The 22,247-nt window shown below is 44.3% G+C and overlaps 1 protein-coding gene and 1 non-coding gene across 2 annotated transcripts; both read left to right on the top strand.

Moving 5' to 3' along the window:
- Positions 1 to 2,208: 2,208 nt before the first annotated feature.
- On the top strand, positions 2,209 to 22,200 carry LOC119393113 (ceramide synthase 1). The gene is made up of 7 exons (XM_037659936.2): positions 2,209 to 2,545; positions 7,733 to 7,895; positions 10,499 to 10,679; positions 13,452 to 13,613; positions 16,677 to 16,824; positions 19,349 to 19,470; positions 21,990 to 22,200. Exons 1-7 carry the CDS (start codon positions 2,306 to 2,308, stop codon positions 22,120 to 22,122), a joined length of 1,149 nt encoding a protein of 382 aa, XP_037515864.1. The 5' UTR covers positions 2,209 to 2,305; the 3' UTR covers positions 22,123 to 22,200.
- Positions 21,013 to 21,085, top strand: Trnam-cau (transfer RNA methionine (anticodon CAU)). Its single transcript has one exon. It is a non-coding gene; the product is annotated as a tRNA-Met (tRNA).
- Positions 22,201 to 22,247: the final 47 nt, after the last annotated feature.

The raw sequence follows: 22,247 nt of genomic DNA, 5'->3' as shown, positions 1-22,247 counted from the left end.
CGTATGTCTTGAAACACGTGGTATGCGGATCCATCGTAACGCGCTTTCTCAGTCAAAAGAGCATGCTGGATCACGATCGCGCGGTGCGATGTCTAATCCTTCTTGTATATCGGCGGCGCCAGCATAGTATATGGTCCTCATTGTAAAGGGGCACAAACAACAGGTCACCATCAAGTATTGTAGCTTTAAATGTGTTAATAATGATCAGTATAGGGAAAATCACAGCAGATGGTGGTTTCGTATGCGTCACTGCGTTCTTAGCTCGCTGACGTTTTTGACGTAAACGTTTTCGATGTTTACCATTCGTTTTGTTTTCAGTGATGGAATATCAGAAGCCTCTAAACCATAGAAGCACCGTCAAGCAGAACAGCACCATAAATATTTTTGCGCCATGTTTTTATCGCGATCGAGGTACGTGTGAGGAGCGCGAACTTACACGAAGAGACACACGAGGGCCAAGTTCACGCTGCGAGATCGCCATGCCCATCTGCAACCTTGTTTTGATCTTGCGGTGTGTTTGCAATGACGTTATGGGCACTCTTCGTTCCTGTGCCCGTTGCGTCTTTCGCAGGCGAACGCAGCTGAAGCACACGCGCATCACTACAATCAGTAACGTGCCAGGAATTTTTTCGGAGATTGGGGGAGTGGGCACCATATTTTATGTATGTTCGCACGTATGTTTGTATGTGTGCGTGCATACACATGCAAAATTGAAAAAAATGTCGGGGGGGGGGGGTACATAGGCGTGCGCAGGGTTCCCCTCCAGGGAGGGCGAAGGTTCATCGCAGCGCCCCCCCCCCTTCCTATTAAGACAATGTATGGGGAAAACTTTGCGCCCCCCCCCTCTTAGGTGACTGGGGGGGGGGGCGCCACCCTGCCCCCCCCTCCTGCGCACACCTATGGGTGGGGAGGGGGGGAGTTGTATGTGTGCGTGTATGCACATGCAAAATTGAAAATTTTCGGGGGTAGGGGAGGGTTTAACCCCTCCCCCGGCTACACCAGTGACTACAATCGTTTCGTGCGTACCCGATGTCAGCAGTTAAAACGTGCTCTGTTAATCGATCATGTCGATTACCGCAGGCCGACATTTCCAAACAAACATGATCGAACTAATATATATCTTATGTTTCCAAACTTTCATCATAATCGTCATTCTACGCGCACGAAGCGTGTGTTCTTGGGTTTCTGAGTGAAGTGCGCGCCTCTGTGAACGCGTCACAAGGACGCGGTTCTCTATCAGCGATGCGAGGCCGTTTTCCCGGTGTGCGCGCTCGCACGCACGATGCGCGCAAGACGCTCGCGGGGGTACGGGTTTTTGCTGCCGCAACGGGCCGAAAGTTCACAGCGCGCCGCTGAACTTGTGGCCGAGCCCGGTGAGCGCCTCTTCGGGGTCATTGAGCGAGCGCCTGCGTGACTTGGGCGCTGAGAGCCGCCACTCGCACTCGTTCTTCCTCTGTTGGTGCGAGCCAACGGAACAGACGCCGAAGGACATGCGCAAGAAGCTCTGTGACAAATATATTACATTATAACAAACGGCTGGCGTCAAGAGTGTTTTTTACGTACAAAACTCGCAAAACAAATTACGCTTGTCTATAGACCGGTCGGCTACCGACTACGCGAACGTCGGCATGCAGTTGAGGTAGTGGCAGCCGTGATGTCTTAACCTATATGTTAATTCGCATGGGTCGAGCATGCAACGTGAGCATGCATGGCGGCCTTTGCTCTCCCCCTCTAAAGACAACACTAAATAGGCTGATTCACCAGTGTGATTGACATATGTGGGCACTGCAGTGGAATAACTGCACCAGAAATATCACTGTACCTTCTAAAGATCCAAGAGGACTGTACAGAACACATCGCGACTAACACGGAGACCTGTATGCATGAATAATGTCTTTCACTATAATAAAACACATTTCCTTCTTTCGAAATTTCCCGCGCGTCCTTGTGACGGATTGTGAAGGACTCGCGAGTCGGTCGTGTTTCCTAAGCCCTAAGCTGCTCGAGTCTTTTGGTACGACGTAAACAACACACGAAACAGAGCGTATCCGCTATGATTCGAGGCGCCTCGCGTGTGTTCAAGTGACTCATTTGAGCGCGCGTCACAGATAGCGCAAGCGACGTTGATTCGGCCTGCGGAGTGGCGGCGTGCGCAGGGAAGCGCGTTCCCCAGACGGCCGACCGCGCCCTCTCTCGCGGACAGTACGAAGGTGCATTAGCGCATTCGTTGGGTCGTCGGCGTACGGGCAAAGCGAGCTCCGCACGCAGCTACGGATTCGTGGGGGTGTGGTGGTGCTGTCAAGCCATGTCCGGCGACGACGGCCAGTGGGAGGTCGTGCCCTCGTATCTCGATGTGCTGCGGGGAGTGTACAACGTGTGCCACTACGGACTGTACGTGACTAACGGCTCCGAGTCCGTCAGCGCCAGCGCTGGGCCTCATCGGCGTCCCTGGCTCTTCATACCGCTCGAAGATGTCTTCGTGGTGCTCGTGCTGGCCGTCCTCTGGACTCTGGTCAGGCGGCTGCTCACCGATCGTGTCTTTAAGGTAACACTTCGCGCCTTCGCCTGTTGCTATCGCATCTCGCGGCGTGCTTTGCTCTCCATACCGACCGGCAATGGCGTGACCGATAGCGGCTAATGTTTGGTCGTTGTTGTAATGCGAAAAGTGTTCCGCATTTGGATAACGTGGCGCCCACGCCTACGCGTCAGTTCTCGCATTGTTTTATTTCACGTGAAGTGCTTCAACAGCCGCTCTTTACGTACTGTTCGTTCATTTCGGAAAACGAAACTTGCTTCGAAGGTTGCGAATACTCGCCTTCACTGCCTGCCATTTGTCGATGGGCGTTAGGTGCCGAATATACAGACCCCCGTACACCATTTCTTTCCTTTGACACTTAGCAGCGGCTATCCACATTTTCGCTGTTAGTATTGGTCAGCACTCGTCACTTGATTCTTGCGTAATATCGGCCCATATTACGGACCGACGTTTCCTTTTATGTTTGGCAGCCTGAACTCTAAGATGTGTGCATTAGCGCGATATTTTCCTCTCCGAAAGATAGTTTGGAGAAGCGAGAAAGAAACTATCACATTAAAAGTCATACTTTATCATCGCAGTACTCATCTATCCAAGAATTGTGTGCTGTGGTACAGCACACGCAGGCAGCGGAAAGCTGCAACAGCATAATGAAAACATGAAAGCACCACTGCAAGTATCTCTTCTTGGTCTCCGTGTGCTTGCGCTAATCCGTGAAGATGAACACATCCACAAATAATCAACCAGTACTTATTTCTAATGATGCACTGCGGTTGTGGCATTATACCCATGAGTGCAATGTCTGTCTCAACTCTTTTCCACAATGGAATTGTAGTAAATGTGCATCACAAAAACACTTGTGCAAATAGTCAAATCAATAAATTGTCCAAATGAATTCGGGACCCCCTAATTGATTATAATGTTCATCATAGTCCACTCTAATAGCTTAAATGCACAATTACAAATCAAGACTCTCTCATGAATGCAACATCATGAATCTCTATTCTGATGTGATGGTTAGGTTATATCCAGCCAGCATAAGAATGTATAGCACAATCATGGTTGCTGGATTACATGTTTGCATAATGGCACAAAACTGAGACAAACAACACAGCTACAGTACAAGTTTCTAATGACCATGCGATAGGGCAGAATAAATGTTCTAAAAATATGAACTAATAGAAAAATAATGGCACAATACAAATACGACAACAACCTCTGTGTCGAAGGCTAGAAATGAAAATAATGTTCCATGAACTTTCTGAAGACTGTTAAGTGTGCACATGGGCTCATTACATCTGATTCACGGCTGGACAAAGTGGAAGTTTGCTTTTTTGCTTGTGGATCTAACACTGGAACGACTGTCTTGGTAATGTGTCGATCCTGGGTAAGATCCCCAAACCTTGCCAACACCTTTCTTCGGCAGTCGTTCTATCACCTGAGCTAACTAGGAGGCAAGCAGCATGCAGAGTGAGGTTGAATTAATAAACTCAAAGCAGAGGGACACTGAAATGGTGAATCAGTTATGTGGAAGCCTGCAAAGTTTGGGAAGCTTCATGCAAGATAAAATTGCCATCTATGTATCACGAAGCTGCAAAGAAATAACGAAAGGCAAAGGAAAATTGTCATTCATCCAGCTGTAGCTTGAAGCTGCAGTTTGGTGGCTTAGTGCTTCGCCCATTTGTAAACAATGCTTACACAGAACTGGTTTGAAAGTGAAACTATTTTGTAGTGAAAATGTGGATTGTGATTAATGTACACGAAAGAAAGGTGGACGATTAGATAGTAATGTTGCAAGTATCCTAGATGCGAGGATTAAATTTTTTTTTCTTTTCTGTAGTACTTGTTACACTGCTCCACTGGCTTTGGCACAGCACATTCAGATGCTGAGCAAAAAGACGGTGATATATCTGTGTTCTTACACAGAAAATGCAATGCTCAGTGTTTAAAATGTGACACATGGAGTGCGTTGCTGCTGGCAAATTTCTTGCCCCCATTGGGCTCTGGAAACACGGAGCTGATGTATTGTAATATATGATAAAGGCAAGAGCCTCTGCATTGCATTGTGACTGCACTTGGTTCTTCAGCAATCACCCACAGCTCACTGGCTGTAAAAGATGTGCCATCTGCGGTGTGTTCATATAAATGCTGAACACTGTACCAACAGAGCCATTGAACAATACTGCCATGGTCATTTGCAACTGTTAGTGCAGTACAATTGGTTGGGTATATTGTGTGCAATTGATTAGATTGAGACATTGTCTAGGTAGGAGCAAATAATTAGCAGAGACTCTCAGTAGTAAATGCAGCCTACCGATCTACTCAAAGAAAAGTATACAACCTAAAGTCTGCTAGCGCTTAGCGATGGGTGAGTAACTCTGATGATAAAAAGGAAACTTGAGGGGCTGGCAAGGAGAAACAGTGTTCAGAATGACAGGAGATTAGGTGGCGTGACGAGATTAAGTTTGCAGGCAGAGTAGAGTAGTGTGATGCAAGGCAAGTGATTAGACGGCAGGGAGAGGTGCTTGTCCCACCCTGATAATTAACTGATAATGATGATGATAGTGCTTGCGTGCTGAAAACTCCACAAATTAGTCACTAGCATGGAACGCAGATCATGAGAAAGCAAGTGCGACTGGCATTATTTGTTGTACACATATCGTAGCTCCTTCATGAAACAGGCAGTCATTGTTGCCTTATTAGTGTTTTGTTTCAGTTGAGTTTAACTGTGGTACAGCGGCTTCATGTGAATACACCATCTTCTTTATAATTGCAGAAATCATTCTTAAAATTAAACTAATCTTATAAAGGTGCCTGATTATGAGTTGAGAGTTGTGATTCTTTATTTCTAATAAATGCTTTGCAGAAATACAAAAGACAGTAACTTGAAGGTGCTTCATTAGTTGAGACAATTAAAATATTGCTTGAAACCGCTATATTCATTCATTCATTCATACAAATAAAGATGATTAAACAAATAACTTAGAACATAAAGTTTACATTGCTCTAGCAAAAATCGCAGTGCCGAGGACTGCATCACATAGGATATCCAATGCAGAACGAGATTCATATGTTATGCACTGTGCAGGGGCGTGCCATTAATTTGTGATTAATACTATTGTGAAACTGACTTCAAGGAAGTGCTAACAATCTTTGCAAAATATTGGTGGCCCTAAATTAGTATCCTGCTTCGAGAAGCCAGTGAATTCTTAGTTATTTTTTAATTTCTGAAGCCCCTAAAGGCCCTCGGAGAAGGTATAGTATAGGGGAAGGTCAGTACAAGGATACTGTCACATAATTATTGAAATATATGGTAAGCATAAGTACACAATACAAACTGGTAAACACAAAGGTTTAAAAATCAGAAGAGGCATATTACAAGAGAAAAACAATATATAAGAGCAAAATAACATGTTACAATGCATGTGTATGTATACAATGAATTAAAAATAGTTATAGATTGTTATGCAGTAGTTGGAACCTACTCAGTGTCAAGAACTCTCTCTTAACTACAACAACACTCTTCCACATCAGTTGACTGTTATTTAATAATGAAGGCATTTTCATTTTTTGTGTGCGTTTGTACAGGTTGATTCAGACTTCCCTGTTTGCATTCCCTCATGCATCGCTGATTCATCCAGCCAGTTGTGTTTACAATGTTCGGGATAATGATCGGGACGTCAGTTGCGCAGGACTGCTCATACGTTGCGACAGCATTTTATGGCCAGGCAGTCTTACATTCCCTCATTGTTCGTTCATAACAGGTGGCAAAATATGAGCATGTTTATTCTTTTCGTTTCTCTCTCTCTCTCTCTCTCTCTCTCTCTCTATATATATATATATATATATATATATATATATATATATATATATATATATATATATGACATACGTATGTGGTATGCATTTGGTTTGCATTTCACAACGCTGGTAGACCTTGGAGTTCAGCTGAAACAACCAGGGCAAATATTGTGCTGGTACAGCTGCTGAAACAATAGATGCTGATACAGATATCATGTGCTGGAAACAAATGTTTGCTGAGTGATGGATGAAGGCCACTTGAGCTTAGCAACCAAGTAAATAGACGAGATATGACCGCTTTGTTCTGAAATCTTGCAGGGTTTATTTTTCATGCTGTTTGGCTTTCTTGTTTCCTCTGTGAAACGTAATTTTTTTTCTCTTCGATGTCAACAGCCTGCCCTGTTCCAGAAGCATTTTTTTTTAAGCTGCGCTTGTGTGTGTGTTGTTAAACAGAAGCCCGGGTGCTATTTGTTGTTCAGGATAAATGACCCATTAGCAGTGAATCACGATTATCATCAGCCTATCTTTATGTCCACTGCTGTGCAAAGGCCCCTCCTCGTGATCTTCAATAGACCATATCTCGTGCGAGCCAATTCTATTTTGATGCCCACAAATTTTCTTATTTCATCACCTCGTCCTAACTTTCTGCCATCCCTGGCTTCACTTCCCATACCTTGGTATTGAAAGCAAACAACACGACCAACGATTTTCAACATTTATATTGAAAATAGGGCTTGCTCATACAGGGCGCTTCTGCTGACTTGTGCCAAGCTTAAAGGGACACTAAAGGCAGATTTAAGTCGATGTGGATGTTGAAATAGTGTTCTAGTAAGCTCGTAGTGCTTGTTTTATGACAAGGAAATATTTAGTTTGGAAGAGAATCAAGTTTTAGTGGTCCGCATGCCGATGGTGCAATTCAAACTGCCCACCTCCGAGAGCGGGCTTGTGATGTAGCATTTGCCATGCCCACCCTTTCCTGCCCGATAGCTGGCGCAGCGGAGCATAGCCCGGCAAAAATGGAGGTTTTGTACCAGCTGTATCGTTCTCAAGGGTAACATCAAGTTGTTCTTTTTTCCTTGAAGCAAACTGAAACCCACAAGTTTCGTTTTATTGCTCTGCTATGTCCTTTTTTTATCATGGATAGCTTGAGTACTAGTGATTAATAGCATTGAGGGCCTTCTGTACCATCGGGCTGCAGTACCAAATTGTCCCACCGGTGGCGCAGATCGGGCCCTACATTTAACATAATCTCTCGATTACTATAGCACTGCTGTGCATAATATTGATGTTTCATAATATTGATGCTCTCAGATGTGAAGTGCATGTGAGCTTTCTCGTAAATTTGGAAACGAGTTTATTACACGTCTCACTCAGCACTGTGCATTTGTTTATGTGCAGCCCTTGGGCTGGTGGCTGTCCCTAGAGCCATCGAATGTGGCCAAGCTGCCAGAGAGTGCCTGGAAGCTTCTCTACTATGGATGTGTCTGGCTGCTCACCGTGTACATTGTGGTGCTCCAGGGGAAGTACCGCTTTTTCCAGCAGCCCTTCTCCGTTTGGGATGGTAAGCTACCCTCTCCCTGCCAGATCATGTGTGTTTTTTCTTCTCTTCTACCCTGACCATAGAGTTTCTTACAGTAACTTATGCACTGCATTTTTGTTGTAAATACACGAGAATGCTGACTTTGCATCGTAGAAGAGAGGGCCTTGAAGGCGTGCCTGGCTAAGAGCATTCGCTGTGTGGCAGTGGTTTATGCTATTCTTAAAGCATGCGTATGCTGCAATGTTTTTCTTCATTATTATGTCGAAAAATGTTTTCTAAAGCCATGAGGACCTAAAGGTTAAATTAGGATGAAGATGCAGTCACCGACCAAGTCAAGGTGAAAACAGACGTTTAGGGACCCGTACAGGTTCCTTGACCACATTCCCAAAACGTTTCACCTTGACTTGGTCGATGACCGCATCTTTATCCTCAACGCGTTACCTGACCAGACAAACTTTCGTTGAATTCTTCACTACTACATAAAGGTTAAATTGTGAGTTTTTCGGGTGCTAAAACCAAGATACAATTGTGAGGCATGCCATAGTGGGGGCCTCAAGATTTTGATCTCATGGGTTCTTTACCATGCATCTGTAAAGCTAAATGCCCAGCAGTTTTTGCATTTTGACCCCTTCATAACGTAGCCACCATGGCTGGGAACCTGAACACGTCTTGGTGCCTCCCAGAGCGACACCATAGCTAAGCCGCTATGGTGGGTTACCACAAAAACTTGTCCTGGGTGGTTCGACGCTATTATATATGAACACTTCTAATTAGTTTTCTTACTTGTTATGTTAAACAAGAGTAAGCAATAACAAGGATATATTACTGATAAAGAAAGATTCACTGAGATGACTTCATTCTATGAAAGCTTTATTTCTGTGGAAGTGACTGTATAGTTGAAGGAGCCAGCAGCATCCACTCAGAATATGTATTGAGATTTGGGTGAAAATGGGAAGGATCATGATTTATAGTGATGTAGCAATAAAGTCAGCCATGATGTTTGTGGCATAAGTAAGAATTGATATTTTAAATTAACAGGTAAGGTCTCTAAATATAGTACGTTTCTATGTTTTGTAGTGGAACAGTATCACTGTTACTGGATGACTACCATGTAATTGCAGATTACTGTACTTAACTGAGGTGTTTTGGCCATCATTGGCCTTTACGCTATAATGCACCATATGTCACCATTATCATCTCTGAACGTAACTATGCTGTTATTAGGTGCATCACATGTATTGTTTAAAAGCTAATGCTTTATATTTTGTGGCAATTTGCATTTTATGCTCGGTGTGCATTGTACTCTGAGGAAACGTTCGGTTATGCATTTGGTGCTGCCCTATGCAGCAGCAAATAGACTTGCAGAATCATCGTGTCATTGCAAGTGGTAAGTGTTATAATTGTATCACATGTTAGAGTTCATATGAATGTCAGTTCTGGTTGCACAGTTCAAGATAAAATTCACAATTCCTGCTTACTCGAGTTTACAAGAGACGACATGCTCCCACACATCAACACACTGAATTGCATGTCATTTGTAAAAATAAGAGTGTCATGTCAAGTTCGAAAACTTGGTTTGGCTTTGCGAAGTGTACATCTACAGCTAACAAAGTGCTCCAGCAGAAACCTTCCCCAGGAAGTGAGCAACAGCTTCTGTTTCTTACATTTTTTCCACAGTTGTTTCGCTCACGCAGTAAAAAACAGCCCAAACCAGAGAATGTCTGCACAGACGTCTTGGTTTGTGCGAAAGCGCATGATGCATTTCCAATCGTGCAATAATCTCTGGCGCTCGGAGTACACAGGAGTATAGCCTTTGAGGTTAGCTTCTATTGTTCTGAAAGAGATGACCACTAGGGTACCTATCAATTTCACGTCGCTCGTTGATCATCACTTGTCACTCTACTAAGCTACAATGCAAAATGTACAGGCTGTTTCACACTTAGGGGAAAACTTGGAGCGCTTTGCAACGTGCTCCGAGTTTTCCCCTAAGTGTGAAACAGCCTTTACATGCGGATCCCACAGGCTGTGGAAACCTGCTTAAATAAGCGAAGCTATCTTTGCTGTTTGCGACACATGCTGTTTTTGTTTAGCGACCATGTGCAACTAGAGAGCACATGAGCGTTTTACACATCTTCACCGGGAACAACCTTGCTCAACATAAACTTATGGTGCTCGATCAGTGCATATCAACATTTAATTTCATGTGAACATTTTATCACAGTGGCAGCTATCTGTGGTGCTCCATATTTATTTTCCTAAAGCAGCTTAGCAAGACAGTGTTCTCTGTCAGTGGCACTGGTACTGCTTTGATGTTGTGGTTGCGATGCCATAATTCATGAAGAGCAGATATCTGGGTTCATTCCACCTTCAGGTGTCTACATTTTTCTACGTTACTAAAATGTTCTTGGGATATATGTATAAGTTTTAAAATTTCAGTGGAGATCTCAATAACACACTTCCGTGTTATTGATATCTCCACTGAATAGGTGGTAGCACAGTCTCAAGTGGATCGAAGTTGACCACATGTCATCATGTATTGTGGCTGGTTTCTTTTTGAAATGTGCACAGAGTTGCTCAGCTTTCTGTGCATCCCACTGCAGCTAACAAAAGGAAAATCTGTGCAGGTTGGTCCCCGGAGGTGACTGTTCCTTCAGACATCTGGTGGCTATACGCTATACAGTCTAGCTACTATGTGCATGGCATGTATGCAGTATTGTATCAAGACCTGTGGCGCAAGGACTCGGCTGTCATGCTAGGACATCACAGCCTAACATTGGTTCTGCTTGGCATGTCCTACACCTTCAGGTACTGGGCTGAGTCGTTTGTTTTCACCTGGGCGACATAGGGGATGACCGTAGTTGACGTTCAATTGAATGTTCGAATATGTTGCCCTGCGATATTAGTTCATTGTCACCGTGAGAATTTGTAACTGCAGTTGACAGGTGCTGACTTTGTCCTTATGTTCTAATATGTATTTGAATGTTCTTACCTCACTACTGCATAACCTCTTTGAGGGTTGCAGCATGTATAATAAAAATAACTAACTATTACAATAGTCCCTAATGCGAAACTTGAGCATGGCTCTGCACATGTTTTTTTGGTTTGACAGACAACATAAATCCCATCGGCTTGAATTATGTGCAGTTACACACGGTTAACGTACCCTACATATTACCGAATACTGTTAAAACATATGATTGTTCTGTAATAATTGAATGTTGCTTTATCCATTTCGAACACTATACAGTGACAGTGAGAAGCGAAAGGTGGACATGATGTATGAACGTACGTTAGCGCCGGTATTATGTCTTTTTTGTCAGAAGGTTTCAACGCGCCGGCTCCGCAGAGAAAAAGTTTTGCTGAGATGCACGGAGCATCAGAAGAAGTCAAAATGCCATGCCATGTGACTGGTTTCGAACTCAAATTGGAAAATGCGCACAATACACGGCACATGAGGCATTCCTCCTTACCTTTCCGTCTTTCGCTGTGCTTGTTTGCTCTGTTACAGTGGAGTATGATGCTTAATCCAGGAACGGCCGATTAAGAGCTGCACTCTAAAAAAAATAAAAATTGTAGGATGTGACACTGCGATAATTATTTGACGCAACATGTGTAGCTTGTATTAATGAGAACTAACAGACAATAGCGTCAAGGAAAGTACAGGGGGTGTTATCTGTAGTATTTAGAATATAAATGTGAAGAAAGTAAAGTGGATGAAAAGATTACTTGCTGCCGGCAGGGACCGAACCTGCGACCTTCGAATAACGCGTCCAATGCTCTACCACTGAGCTACGGCGGTGATCATCCCCTCGTCCACTTTATAGGGTATACTATGTCTGCATTTAAACCTAGGAGTGTTAGTCAGCGCCAATCGCAGCCATGGCGGCGAGTGTGGAATACTCTTTTTCGTAGCTCAGAAGCCGTAGCCGTAGCTCAGTGGTAGAGCATCGGACGCGTTATTCGAAGGTCACAGGTTCGGTCCCTGCCGGCGGCAAGTTATCTTTTCGTCCACTTTACTTTCTTCACATTTATATCCCAGCTATTACAAATAACATCTCCTATACTTTCCTTGGCTTTATTGTCTGTTAGTTCTCATTAATATTGTGTCTAACAAAGAAAAACAAGCCCTTAAAGCCATCTTCTTTCCTTCAGGTGTAGTTTGTGCAATTTGTTGTTTGAATAGATGAATGAAATTTGAGAGGAATAATAAGACACACAAATGGAATGTGTGCATGTTTTTCTTTTTTTTTTTACTGCAAATCGCAGCGAGATGTGGGACTAATCTACCTCCGTTTCGCATGCGTTCGTGTTCTCGCTGTTTGCGCGTCGAGCAGACGCCAGCCCTGACAACGCTTGGTGCGTTTTTGGTGCATCGTCTCTGACAGCAGTTCCAGCTATGCGATGCGGTGTGTCACGGTAAGGATCTATGATCCGTGCCAGCCTCTCCAAACACTTGTACACCGAGGTATTCATCCCGCAGAAACAGGCAGTAGACCATAGAGAACGCTGACACAATGTGACAACACCACTCGCGTGCTCGGGGGTTCGGGCTGGCTTAGGCACGTTATGTGCACGTGACCTTACGTGTGCATGATGTCTTCATGCGTATGCGTCATGTGACCCTCCGGCTCCGATGCCGAAGAGGGCAGGAAGGGGATTTGGCTTGCAAAGGCTACACGGGGCGAGTGGCAAGAGTTTCAAGCTCGCCTCCTCACGTCATGGTTGTGCGCCGCTTCAAACTATTGTTTTTTTCAACTCGTAATGAACCAGTTTGAAGAATTCTTGCGGCATAATGCTCTTCATTCCACACACAACTTCCAGTGTCTAACAAATTTTGCTATGTGGCCTGTTGAGGGGCCCTTTAAATAAAAAAAAAAGTAGGGAATGCTGCAGGAAAAAAATTACACCAACTGAGGGCCGAAGGCATTCTTAATCAACAGGCAAAATTGTACAATAAAATACGTAACAGTTGCTGAGACGTAAGGATAAAATGAAGATGACGTATTTACTCTACCGTGCCCCCTTAAAGCATGTGACAAATCCCTGTAACTCCACTCGTTCTTTATGGATTTGAAAAAATTTTTCAGCGATCCATTTGTGGGGCAATAAACTCCGATACTGAGGTCATTCGATGATTACTTGAAGAAATTATTCAGGATGCCTTTAAAGGTGTGAACATTGTTGCATGCAATTATTTGCATGATTTAATTGCATGAATTTCGATAAATTGTTTTCAGGAGTCATAATTACACGGAATGGATGAGCGCAAAATGTCGTGGATAGCAGTGCACTTGGTTGCCCTAATTAATTAACGCAAGGGAAACTTACCAAAATGGCAAGTTAGGTGAGTTGGTGCGTATTAATTTCTTGAAGAATACACTGCAGAGAAAACGAGGACACATGAGAGGGAAGACACGCAGCAACACCTCTCTTTTGTTCTCGTTTTATGTGTGCTGTTTTCTGCAAGGAAAACTTCGTGGTCGTGAATAGAGCAGTCATTTCCGCCTCATTTAGAGTGTGACCTTTTGCGGAGCATTGTCAGTGATCTGATTATCGGTCGCTCCTTCATCCATCCAGGTGCCACAACATAGGTGTCCTAGTGTTGGTGCTGCACGACCTGTCAGACGTGCTGCTTGAGTTCTCCAAGCTCAACGTGTACCTCAAGGTGCGGGCTGGCCGCAAGCACGTCGTGCACGACCGCATTGCCTCTGCTGCCTTTGTCTGCTTTGCCATCACCTGGTCAGTACTCCTGCCTTTTCCTTTTTCCTCATCTGCCCTGTAGTGGTGCTTAATATGGGTTGCAACATGACGGCCATGGTTGAAGGGGCTCCAAGCCTATACTGTAACACCGGCAAACGTGAAATTGGGTTCGCAAACAGCAGCAGTCGGAACAGTGCTTACGTCACTTATTGTTTTCTATGCCGGCACCACCATGCAGTGTTGGCACCACTTTGACCACGGACGGCATGCTGCAACTCATATTGGGTGCTGCTGTACAACCAGAAGCTATTTAAAAGTAGAAGCTTTTCCACCGCGTCCCCTGGAGACATCCAGCCGAACAGTGATAACTAGGCTTGTGCGAATGCCTGAATTTCTAGATGTGCAATCGGATATTGTGATGTTCACTTACTTGCATTCAAATTTCAATACTTGGAGCTTTATCAATATATATTTGAAACTCCACAAATGACAGTCTTGGTTTCGGTTAGCCATGGCCAAAACAAGCCAAAGACAATCAATTCAATTACAGTTGCTGACTGATTTCTCTCATCTGCATAATTATTCAAACAGATGCAACCACTCATTGCCATCTTCTCTATTGAATTGGTGTATAATGGTGGCTGAAATTTCAGGTGCCGTACAGTTCCTCATTCTGTTTGTTGGACGTGAGCCACATTCACAGTGTCTAGAAAGTAGGCACTATTCAAATTGCCCCCTATCCTTGCACATTCATTGTTGAGATGCCTTCTTGACTTTCAAAGAGCTGTATAGCTGATTTTAAAAGAAATATCCATGTTGACTCGGCACCAAACCGTACATTTCGTTGCCAATACCCACTGTAGAGCACTCGTTAACCCTAACAGCTAAGGCAGTTCTTTGCTGTCTGGCATGAAAGTGAGTAGCAAGGTGTTCAGAGAATTTCACAATCATGCCAATATGCTAGTACAGCGTCACATCAGTGATTTCGTCTAAGATCATGTGCACGAATGTGAAAGCTGGGGCTGAGACTTCAAAAGGAGCATCTGGATCTGCGGGTCACCGGTCTACAACTACAGCAGGCATGTGTTCTTACCGTATACAACAAGTCAAGCAGTGACATGAGTCGCCTTAGTTCAAGTGAGGTGCATTCAGGTCACTTCTTATTTGTTGTGACCTGAATTTCAGGTCAAAACAACCTGAAATTCAAGTCACAGGTTCTCACAACCTATTCTTCGGCGCATTCAAACGGGATTTATGAGAAATGAAAGCAGCTTCACATATGCAGTCGTAAATCTTCGGCGCATTCAAACGGGATTTATGAGAAATGAAAGCAGCTTCACATATGCAGTCGTAAACGCAGTACATCATCTCATGCGCTGTTATTTCAAGCTACAAAATCTAACAGATATTTGTGAACTCTTATATAGCGTTATTCGTACGGGAGACTAGCATTGTGAACAAGGCTCCCGTCATGGGAGCCGAAACATCTTTTTGTTATTATTTTCCGTGGTCCGTGTCCCTCTTTTACTCTTTATGTTATATATTCAACGATGCCGGCTCCTTCTGCTGCACATAATCGTAGAGGCAGTTTGGCACTGGCGCGTATGGTACAGGTTCTGGTATGGGCCAGCCAACTCCAGTAAGATTGGTTTGGATTGGATAAACTTTTATTGGGTCCTCCAAAAGACAGATCACTGTCCCGCTGGCCGCTCCCACGTTGGGACGGAGAGGCCAAGCCCCTCAGCCGCTTCACCACATTGTGGGGAAATATCCTCACTAAATTGTACTCTCTGGCATTGTGTCAAACTCGCTCATTTACCTAACATCACGTCTGCCAGATGGAAGGTGGCAATCCGCAGCCCATCCTTGCCAAACAACTCTGGGCTATCCACCAAACTCCAGTAAAAGCTCCAGCGTCATTGCAGTGAAACCAGTGTCTTCACCAGTGAGACCCAGTTCTTTCCCAGTGACTCCCAGTGGGCACCAGTGTTTCCAATGAATTCTTGTGCCATAATACCTATTGGTTTCACACTGGAAGCACTGGGATGATGCTGCTGTTTGCCATAGGCTAGAGTTACTGTATATGCTACCTTTAGGTAGCAGAGTTGCGCATCTGTTTTCCAAACGCCGCTAGCAACCATGCATTGCGGAGAAGCTGACGCTCGGGCCAATTTTTGTATTTCTCGACGCCGCCGCTGCAGCTCACTCAATTACACTAGTCATCGACAGCCAATGTTTTCACCGGCCTCACACGCCAGCATGGTTATCGGCGACGCTAGGCTGTCGCCTTGCAAAAGGAGGTAGCACACAGCATAGCTGTGTGCTGCGGACCTATGCGGACTCTGCTACCTAAAGGCTATACAGCAGTCACTCAACCATGACTCAGAGCTCCGTTCCTTGGCCAGGGGGTGACTGGCCACGGAACCACGGCAAGCGAGTCGGATAACGTGTTGAAGGGAAGTACACAAATAATCGTCATTGGGTTCAAAATGTGGAATTTTCGCAAGGCTCTCCAGCGTTACTAATTCTAGAACAAGATGCAACCAGTGACTAGGGTTGTCAAGGTATTGGGCCTGGAGCCCCCCCTCCCCCCTTACAGTTGGGGGGGGGGGGCGGCGAGCTCTCCCCCAACTTGCCTCTCATAGCGTATGCTCTGTCTGTCTAAAAATGTCTTTTTTTTTCTCACAGTGCAGACTCCGAGTGCTTCTTCGATTAAAATTTTAATATCATGCTTGAAGGTACTTGAAAAATTCCTCAATTCAGTCTTCTTGACACATCGTAACGGTCTGTGAAAATGAGGAATGGCATAATAATGATGAACGCAACATTTTGTACGAAGCGTCTGCTCATTCTTCTCGGGAAAGTAAGGAGTCCATGTTCTGCCAAAACAAATTATGCAGTGCATAGTTTCGTGCCATATGTAGAAGTTAAAATGACGTATTAGTGGAAAATTTTCTCTTTTTTTTTTTAGTTTTTCTCTAGGGTCTCAAAATCTCGGTAATCACAGGTGAATGAGCACCGCTGCTGAGGCATTCGACGTGAAATATGACCCGCAACAACTAGTACTGTGAAAGTAAGAAACACTGCTTCCTTGTTGTCCAGGTATCTGATGCGTCTGCACTACTACCCATGCAAGGTAATGTATGCGGCCAGCACGGGACTCTTCGTCAAGCAAGTCTTTCCCGCGCACTACCTTTTCTTCCTGGGACTGCTGTCAGTGCTCCTGGTCATGAACATCTACTGGTTTGGGGTGTGTAATCAGTATATTTATTATTCAATAATATTTTATATATTTAGAGCACAGTGGCAGTGCTCAAGAGAATGTCTACAGAGATAGAAAAGGATGAGGCCAGCAAGTGAAGTTTCAGTGGCAGCAAAATGTGATACAAATAGCGAAAACAACAGAAGCAACGATGATTACTTGCAAGGCCATAAACCATAATGTCACTTTGATACGGATTAGATGAAAGCATTACAGAAACGAAGTGCCGAGGAAATATTATCTCTCTTCCCTTCTAAGTCAGAACCTAAGGAATCCAACAGACGTTATAGGTTTTCAAAGCAGGCCTACAGGCGAGCACTCTGCTGGTAGCGTCGGTGCACAATTTGCCGTAGCCACAGCCAATCGGATATCCACATAGTACAATGTGAATTTCATCAGGCCTGCCTTTATCATAATTTTTTTCTTGCCCCGTTTTTCTATGCGCAGCTGTTGTATGTGATGACGGTGGTAACGGAGAGGTGGAAATATAAGCTTCCAAACCATATCAAGACGGCAGTGCTTGGTGGCAGGACGTACAAGCGATGCCTCCTTGTACTTTGGTTCTTGTGCAATTTTGGTTCTTGTGCATTGTCCATGCTGACTAAATTACTTTTTCAGGCGCACTTTCAGCTAAATTGCATCTATACATTGTAGATTAAGGCAAATATGCAGACATCGGAAATGCAAACAAAAGTAGCCTCAGTCTCTTCTTTTTAAATTATTTAAATTTAAAATTTAAAATTATTATTATTATTATTATTATTATTATTATTATTATTATTATTATTATTATTATTATTATTATTATTATTATTATTTCGCACTCTCACAATGCGGCCTTCACTCTTTTTATTGCTGAAGAACTGTAAAAAATTAATAAATATAGCCTCATCCGACATTGGATTTTCGGCAAGTCGTGTGCTCCGCTAGAACAAGAAGTTGTCGCAGCCTTGCAATTTTAAATTTCAATTTAAATTGCAGGCAATTGCAATATATATCTTCTGTGTTCTCTGCTCTATCTTTTTGTCTGCTTCATGACCCATTTCTACAAAATGGCATCCATTGCATTAGTCAGGGAATTTTAGCCAAAATGGTCAGGGAAAACCTGGAAAAGTCAGGGAATTTGACTTACTGCAATTTGCTAGACACCCTGTCTGGAGTCTCGCATTGCAGCATGCCTTATAATCATATTGTGGTTCTGACCAGGGTGCTGAACTGAACTTTGAACCCGATTTGATAAGCATACTTGAACCAGAATTTTGGCCAGCATTTAACTTGAGCCCGAACCGACATTCTCAGAATGTGCCTGAACTCGAACCGACCCTGAAAAAGAATTTTTCAAAAATGTTATCGGTTATCACTTCGGAACAAAGTGGTTCAAACAAACACATGAAGGAGGTTACTTATGCAAAATAGTAGCCTGCAGTTGAGTGAGCATATATCGACTTTACGCAGCCTATCAATTCACCCTGTCAAGTCATTATTATTCACCAAGTAAGTTATTATTTCACCAACGTTGACACGCTTGTATTCTCTAAAAATAATGCACATTGCTTTAGCATTTAGCTCGATGGACATTGCACTCTACACTAGATGCATCAATGATGTACTCTTCTTTTTCAATCGCTTTTTATCATTATGTTCAGTGTGATCAGGCAATCGATGTAATTCTCCTGTGTGGCACGTTGTTTACATGTATCAAATTATGTAAACAGTTTGTTGCTGGACAGAGTCTATGAAACTTTTCATTTTATTTCATTTCATTGGGCATTCGGACGGTTGTTTTTCTCTAACATTCCTATTGCAACCATCTCATAGATATCGCTCCTCAAGCATCCACATAAATTTCTGCTGTTTTACCCATTCTCCTTGTGATTAGCAACGGAAAGAAACAAAAAAGAGAGTGCAGGGATCGCTGCCTCAAAGGACTACACATGCCTCCCATGTAACGCAGTGTCTATGAGTATGCCTGCCATAGCTGTTCTCGCTAAATTTCACCGATATTCATGTCAAAACATTGATCACTGTTTCCAATCTGCCAATGGCTCGATTTCTTCCACCTCCTGACAAAACTTTGGATGTGGCATGCCCTCTGCACAGCACAGGATTGGAAATGGAAAGGAGATTAAATGAAAAGTCGCAAAATACAAGTCCTAGTAAACTAATGAGTGCAGTCACATGAGCAGTGCTGCCTGGACTACTTCTGCTTAGCACATTCAAGTCTGTAGCATTGAGCAGCATGTCTGAGATGAAGTTTACTGTGCCATATTGGTTCAAGGTTGCAAGCATTTTCATGATGTGTTATCAATTTTTATTTCTCCTAACTGGAATGGGATGGGAGCGAGAGAAAGCACATTAAACCCAAGCTGAACCTGCATTTTTTTTCGGTTTGAAACCCTGGTTTTGACGTTTAAGACCCCCCCCCACTTAAATTTTTCTTAAAGAGCTGTTTGACCATTTGGTCTGCCCTCTAAGGTGATGCTAAGATATTCCTACATTGTATTCAATGCAGATGATCGTGCTCTTTGCGGTGCGGGTGGTGACAGGCGACATTCAGGAGCTGGATGACACACGCGAGTACGATGTGGCCGAGAAGTTGTACTCTTCAACTGCCAGCAATGGCCGTCACCGAGAGTGAGTACCGGCTCCATCACCCAGCATTTGAAGTGCAATTGAATGACACACAGGAAAAGAAATAGAAGTTCTCCACCGTTCGTGCTTTGGCCAATCAAATAGTTCATTGTTGATTCTAGCAGCGGGAGTACGTTTGGTGGAAAAGTTTGCAAGTTTGGAGAGCCAAAATAAGAGTGGCCATAGTCGTCTGCTAGTGGATTCATTATATTACATAGTGATGCGAGTGCACTTTAAAGGGGTCATGAATCACCCTTCGGGCTTGGTGAGAAAACATCCTGCGTAAACACACTATGAACATATGAGTCAAACCTTGCAGTGGTGCATGGCAAGGAGAGCTTAAAAGCGGAAAGTTGCCATTTGCTCGAGCACCCTCTTTTCATACAGAGGTCCTCACTCGCTTCGGAGCTGCCAGAGCCCGCTGTTCGACGTCAAGCAGCAGGTAGCATGCTATTGGCCAATGGCTAATGTAAATCAAGTGGGGTGTTTGGGTCAGACACACTTCTTGCCAAGGGGTGCCACCATCTGCAGGTGCAGCACTCCATAGTCTAACTTTACACAGTGAGCCACACTCGTGTGCAAAAATAGCAATAGGAGAAAGCGATCGCATTTCATCACGTGTGCTCAAGGTCATGAAGCGCTGACGTAACTTCTTTCCTCTGTGCCATCCCTCCCTGCTTATTTTCCAGTGCGCTCGTCGGGACGATAGAAGAGAGAAAGCACTTAAAGTGCGCGTCAAACCCCTGTAACTCCGCTTCTTCTTGATGGATTTGAGAAATTTTTATGGCAATTTATTCGTGAGGCAACAAACTCCGATACCGAGGTCATCTACTGATTACTAGGGGTGCGCGAATAGTGAAATTTCATCTCGAATCGAATTCGAATCGAATAGTGTCAAATAGTGGCCAAAAGTATTGCATATCGAATAGTATATTTACATGAAATGCGTACTGCCAGTTACAGCAAGCCAAAGGAAAAATCAGGGACGCTACAGCGTGCTGACAACTTCATTATGCACTCGTTCGGGAGTGGCTTTTGTTTCAGCTTTTATGGGCGCGCAAGCATGTTGATAGAAGAGCCGCCATTCCAGTCAGCAGTGCCGCTCCTAACCTCCCAACGGCTAACAGAGGGGCGTACAGTAGCTAGTTTTCTTTCCCTATGGTCGCACAAAATGGCTCACCTGACAACGGTAATGTTAACTTTAGGAGCTCGTTTTCTTTGTTATACACAATATTTATGAGCACTAACAGACAATAATGCCAAGGAAAGTATAGGGGATGTTTTTAGTAGTAAATGTAAGGTAAATGTGAAGAAAGAAAAGTGGACAAAAAGGTAGCTTGCCGCGGGCAGGGACCGAACCTGCGATCTTCGAATAACGCGTCCGATGCTCTACCAACTGAACTACCGCGGCGGCCATCCCCCCGTCCACATTATAGGGCAGAAAAAGAGTGTTCCACACTCGCCGTCATGGCTACTGGCGGCGCTGACTGACGCTCCCACGTTTAAATGTACATATATACCCTATAAGTGGACGGGGGGATGGCCGCCGCGGTAGCTCAGTTGGTAGAGCATCGGACGCATTATTCGAAGGTCGCAGGTTCGGTCCCTGCCCGCGGCAAGCTATCTTTTCGTCCACTTTTCTTTCTTCGCATTTACCTTACATTTACTACTAAAAACATCCCCTATACTTTCCTTGGCATTATTGTCTGTTAGTGCTCATTAATAAACGGTAATGTTGTGCTTCATTGCCATGGGTGCTCCGGGCCCAAAAATCTTCAGGAGCCCGTTCACAGCAGCGTTTTAACTGTGCTCCGGAACGATGGGAGTTTCTGAGCGAGTGGTGCGGTGCAGCAGCGGCGACTGCCCAGCATGAGCAAATTTTTACATGCAAAGCCAATCACCGATCGTTTCGCATGCCAAAGTCGGGTTGTTTTACTGCGCTTGCGGCATATGCGACTGAACTACACAAGAAGCTTGTGCCTTTGTTTCGGGAGCGATGTTGCGAAGGACTTGACAGTTTTCTCGTGTGTTTTTCTATGTGCGGAAATGACATAATTTCCTTTAAGATCAGCATGCGCTTGCTTTTGAACCAGTATGTCGGTGAAAGTTTAGCGAAAGGTGACGTTAGTATTAGTTTTAGCCACCGCACCCTAACCAAGTTGCACCATTGGCCTTTGTTGCATTTTAGATATTCGTCCTGTCGAATTATTCGAAACTTCGCTATTCAAAAGTTGGATCAAATTATTTGATTAGGAACCGTTGGATTCGAATTCGAAACTCGAATATTTAAGTGGTTCATGACCCCTTCAAGGCCTAGGTGAGAAGCAATAAGCCTGTCTTGCATCACAGCATCTGTCATCACCAACTGTGCGCCCTTGGGGAGCAAACACGATTATTCTGCTGAAAAATGTCAGGGAATTTAATGGCGCAACAAGTGTTTTTTCGCAGATTGTAGATTTAACATCTACAGTAACACTCACAAACAACTATAGAGGCACTGAAATGCAATACCATTCTTGCAGGTCTGATGAAGCTGTAGTCCTGCGACCAGCAAGCCAAGATGATGGGGCCAAACCAGAGAATGGCTTCCAGAACGGCTGGCACGGAGGTGTGCGCGAGCGCCATACGCAGCCGCAGCCGCAGAACGGCTCTTAGCCGACTACGGTGGCCAGGTCGCTCTTCCCTGCTGTCTGTTATCCTAGGATTGGCTGCCCTCTGATCTGCATGTCGAGCTAAGGAAACACCCAGAGTGGCCAGCTTCCTTGTTGGCTGCGAGCATC

Source organism: Rhipicephalus sanguineus, chromosome 5 (assembly GCF_013339695.2).
Source record: "Rhipicephalus sanguineus isolate Rsan-2018 chromosome 5, BIME_Rsan_1.4, whole genome shotgun sequence".
Lineage (NCBI taxonomy): Eukaryota > Metazoa > Arthropoda > Arachnida > Ixodida > Ixodidae > Rhipicephalus > Rhipicephalus sanguineus.
The sequence above is the reverse complement of the archived record's forward strand: the minus strand, read 5'-3'. Positions and strand labels throughout refer to the sequence as shown.

What these genes read in the sequence shown, in the direction of transcription:
- LOC119393113 (XM_037659936.2), top strand. Translation starts at nt 2,306, where the DNA reads ATGTCCGGCGACGACGGCCAGTGGGAGGTCGTGCCCTCGTATCTCGAT. An exon ending in GTCTGCTTTGCCATCACCTG is followed by an intron (nt 13,614 to 16,676) that starts GTCAGTACTCCT and finishes CTTGTTGTCCAG; the next exon opens with GTATCTGATGCGTCTGCACT. An exon ending in AGCAATGGCCGTCACCGAGA is followed by an intron (nt 19,471 to 21,989) that starts GTGAGTACCGGC and finishes CCATTCTTGCAG; the next exon opens with GTCTGATGAAGCTGTAGTCC.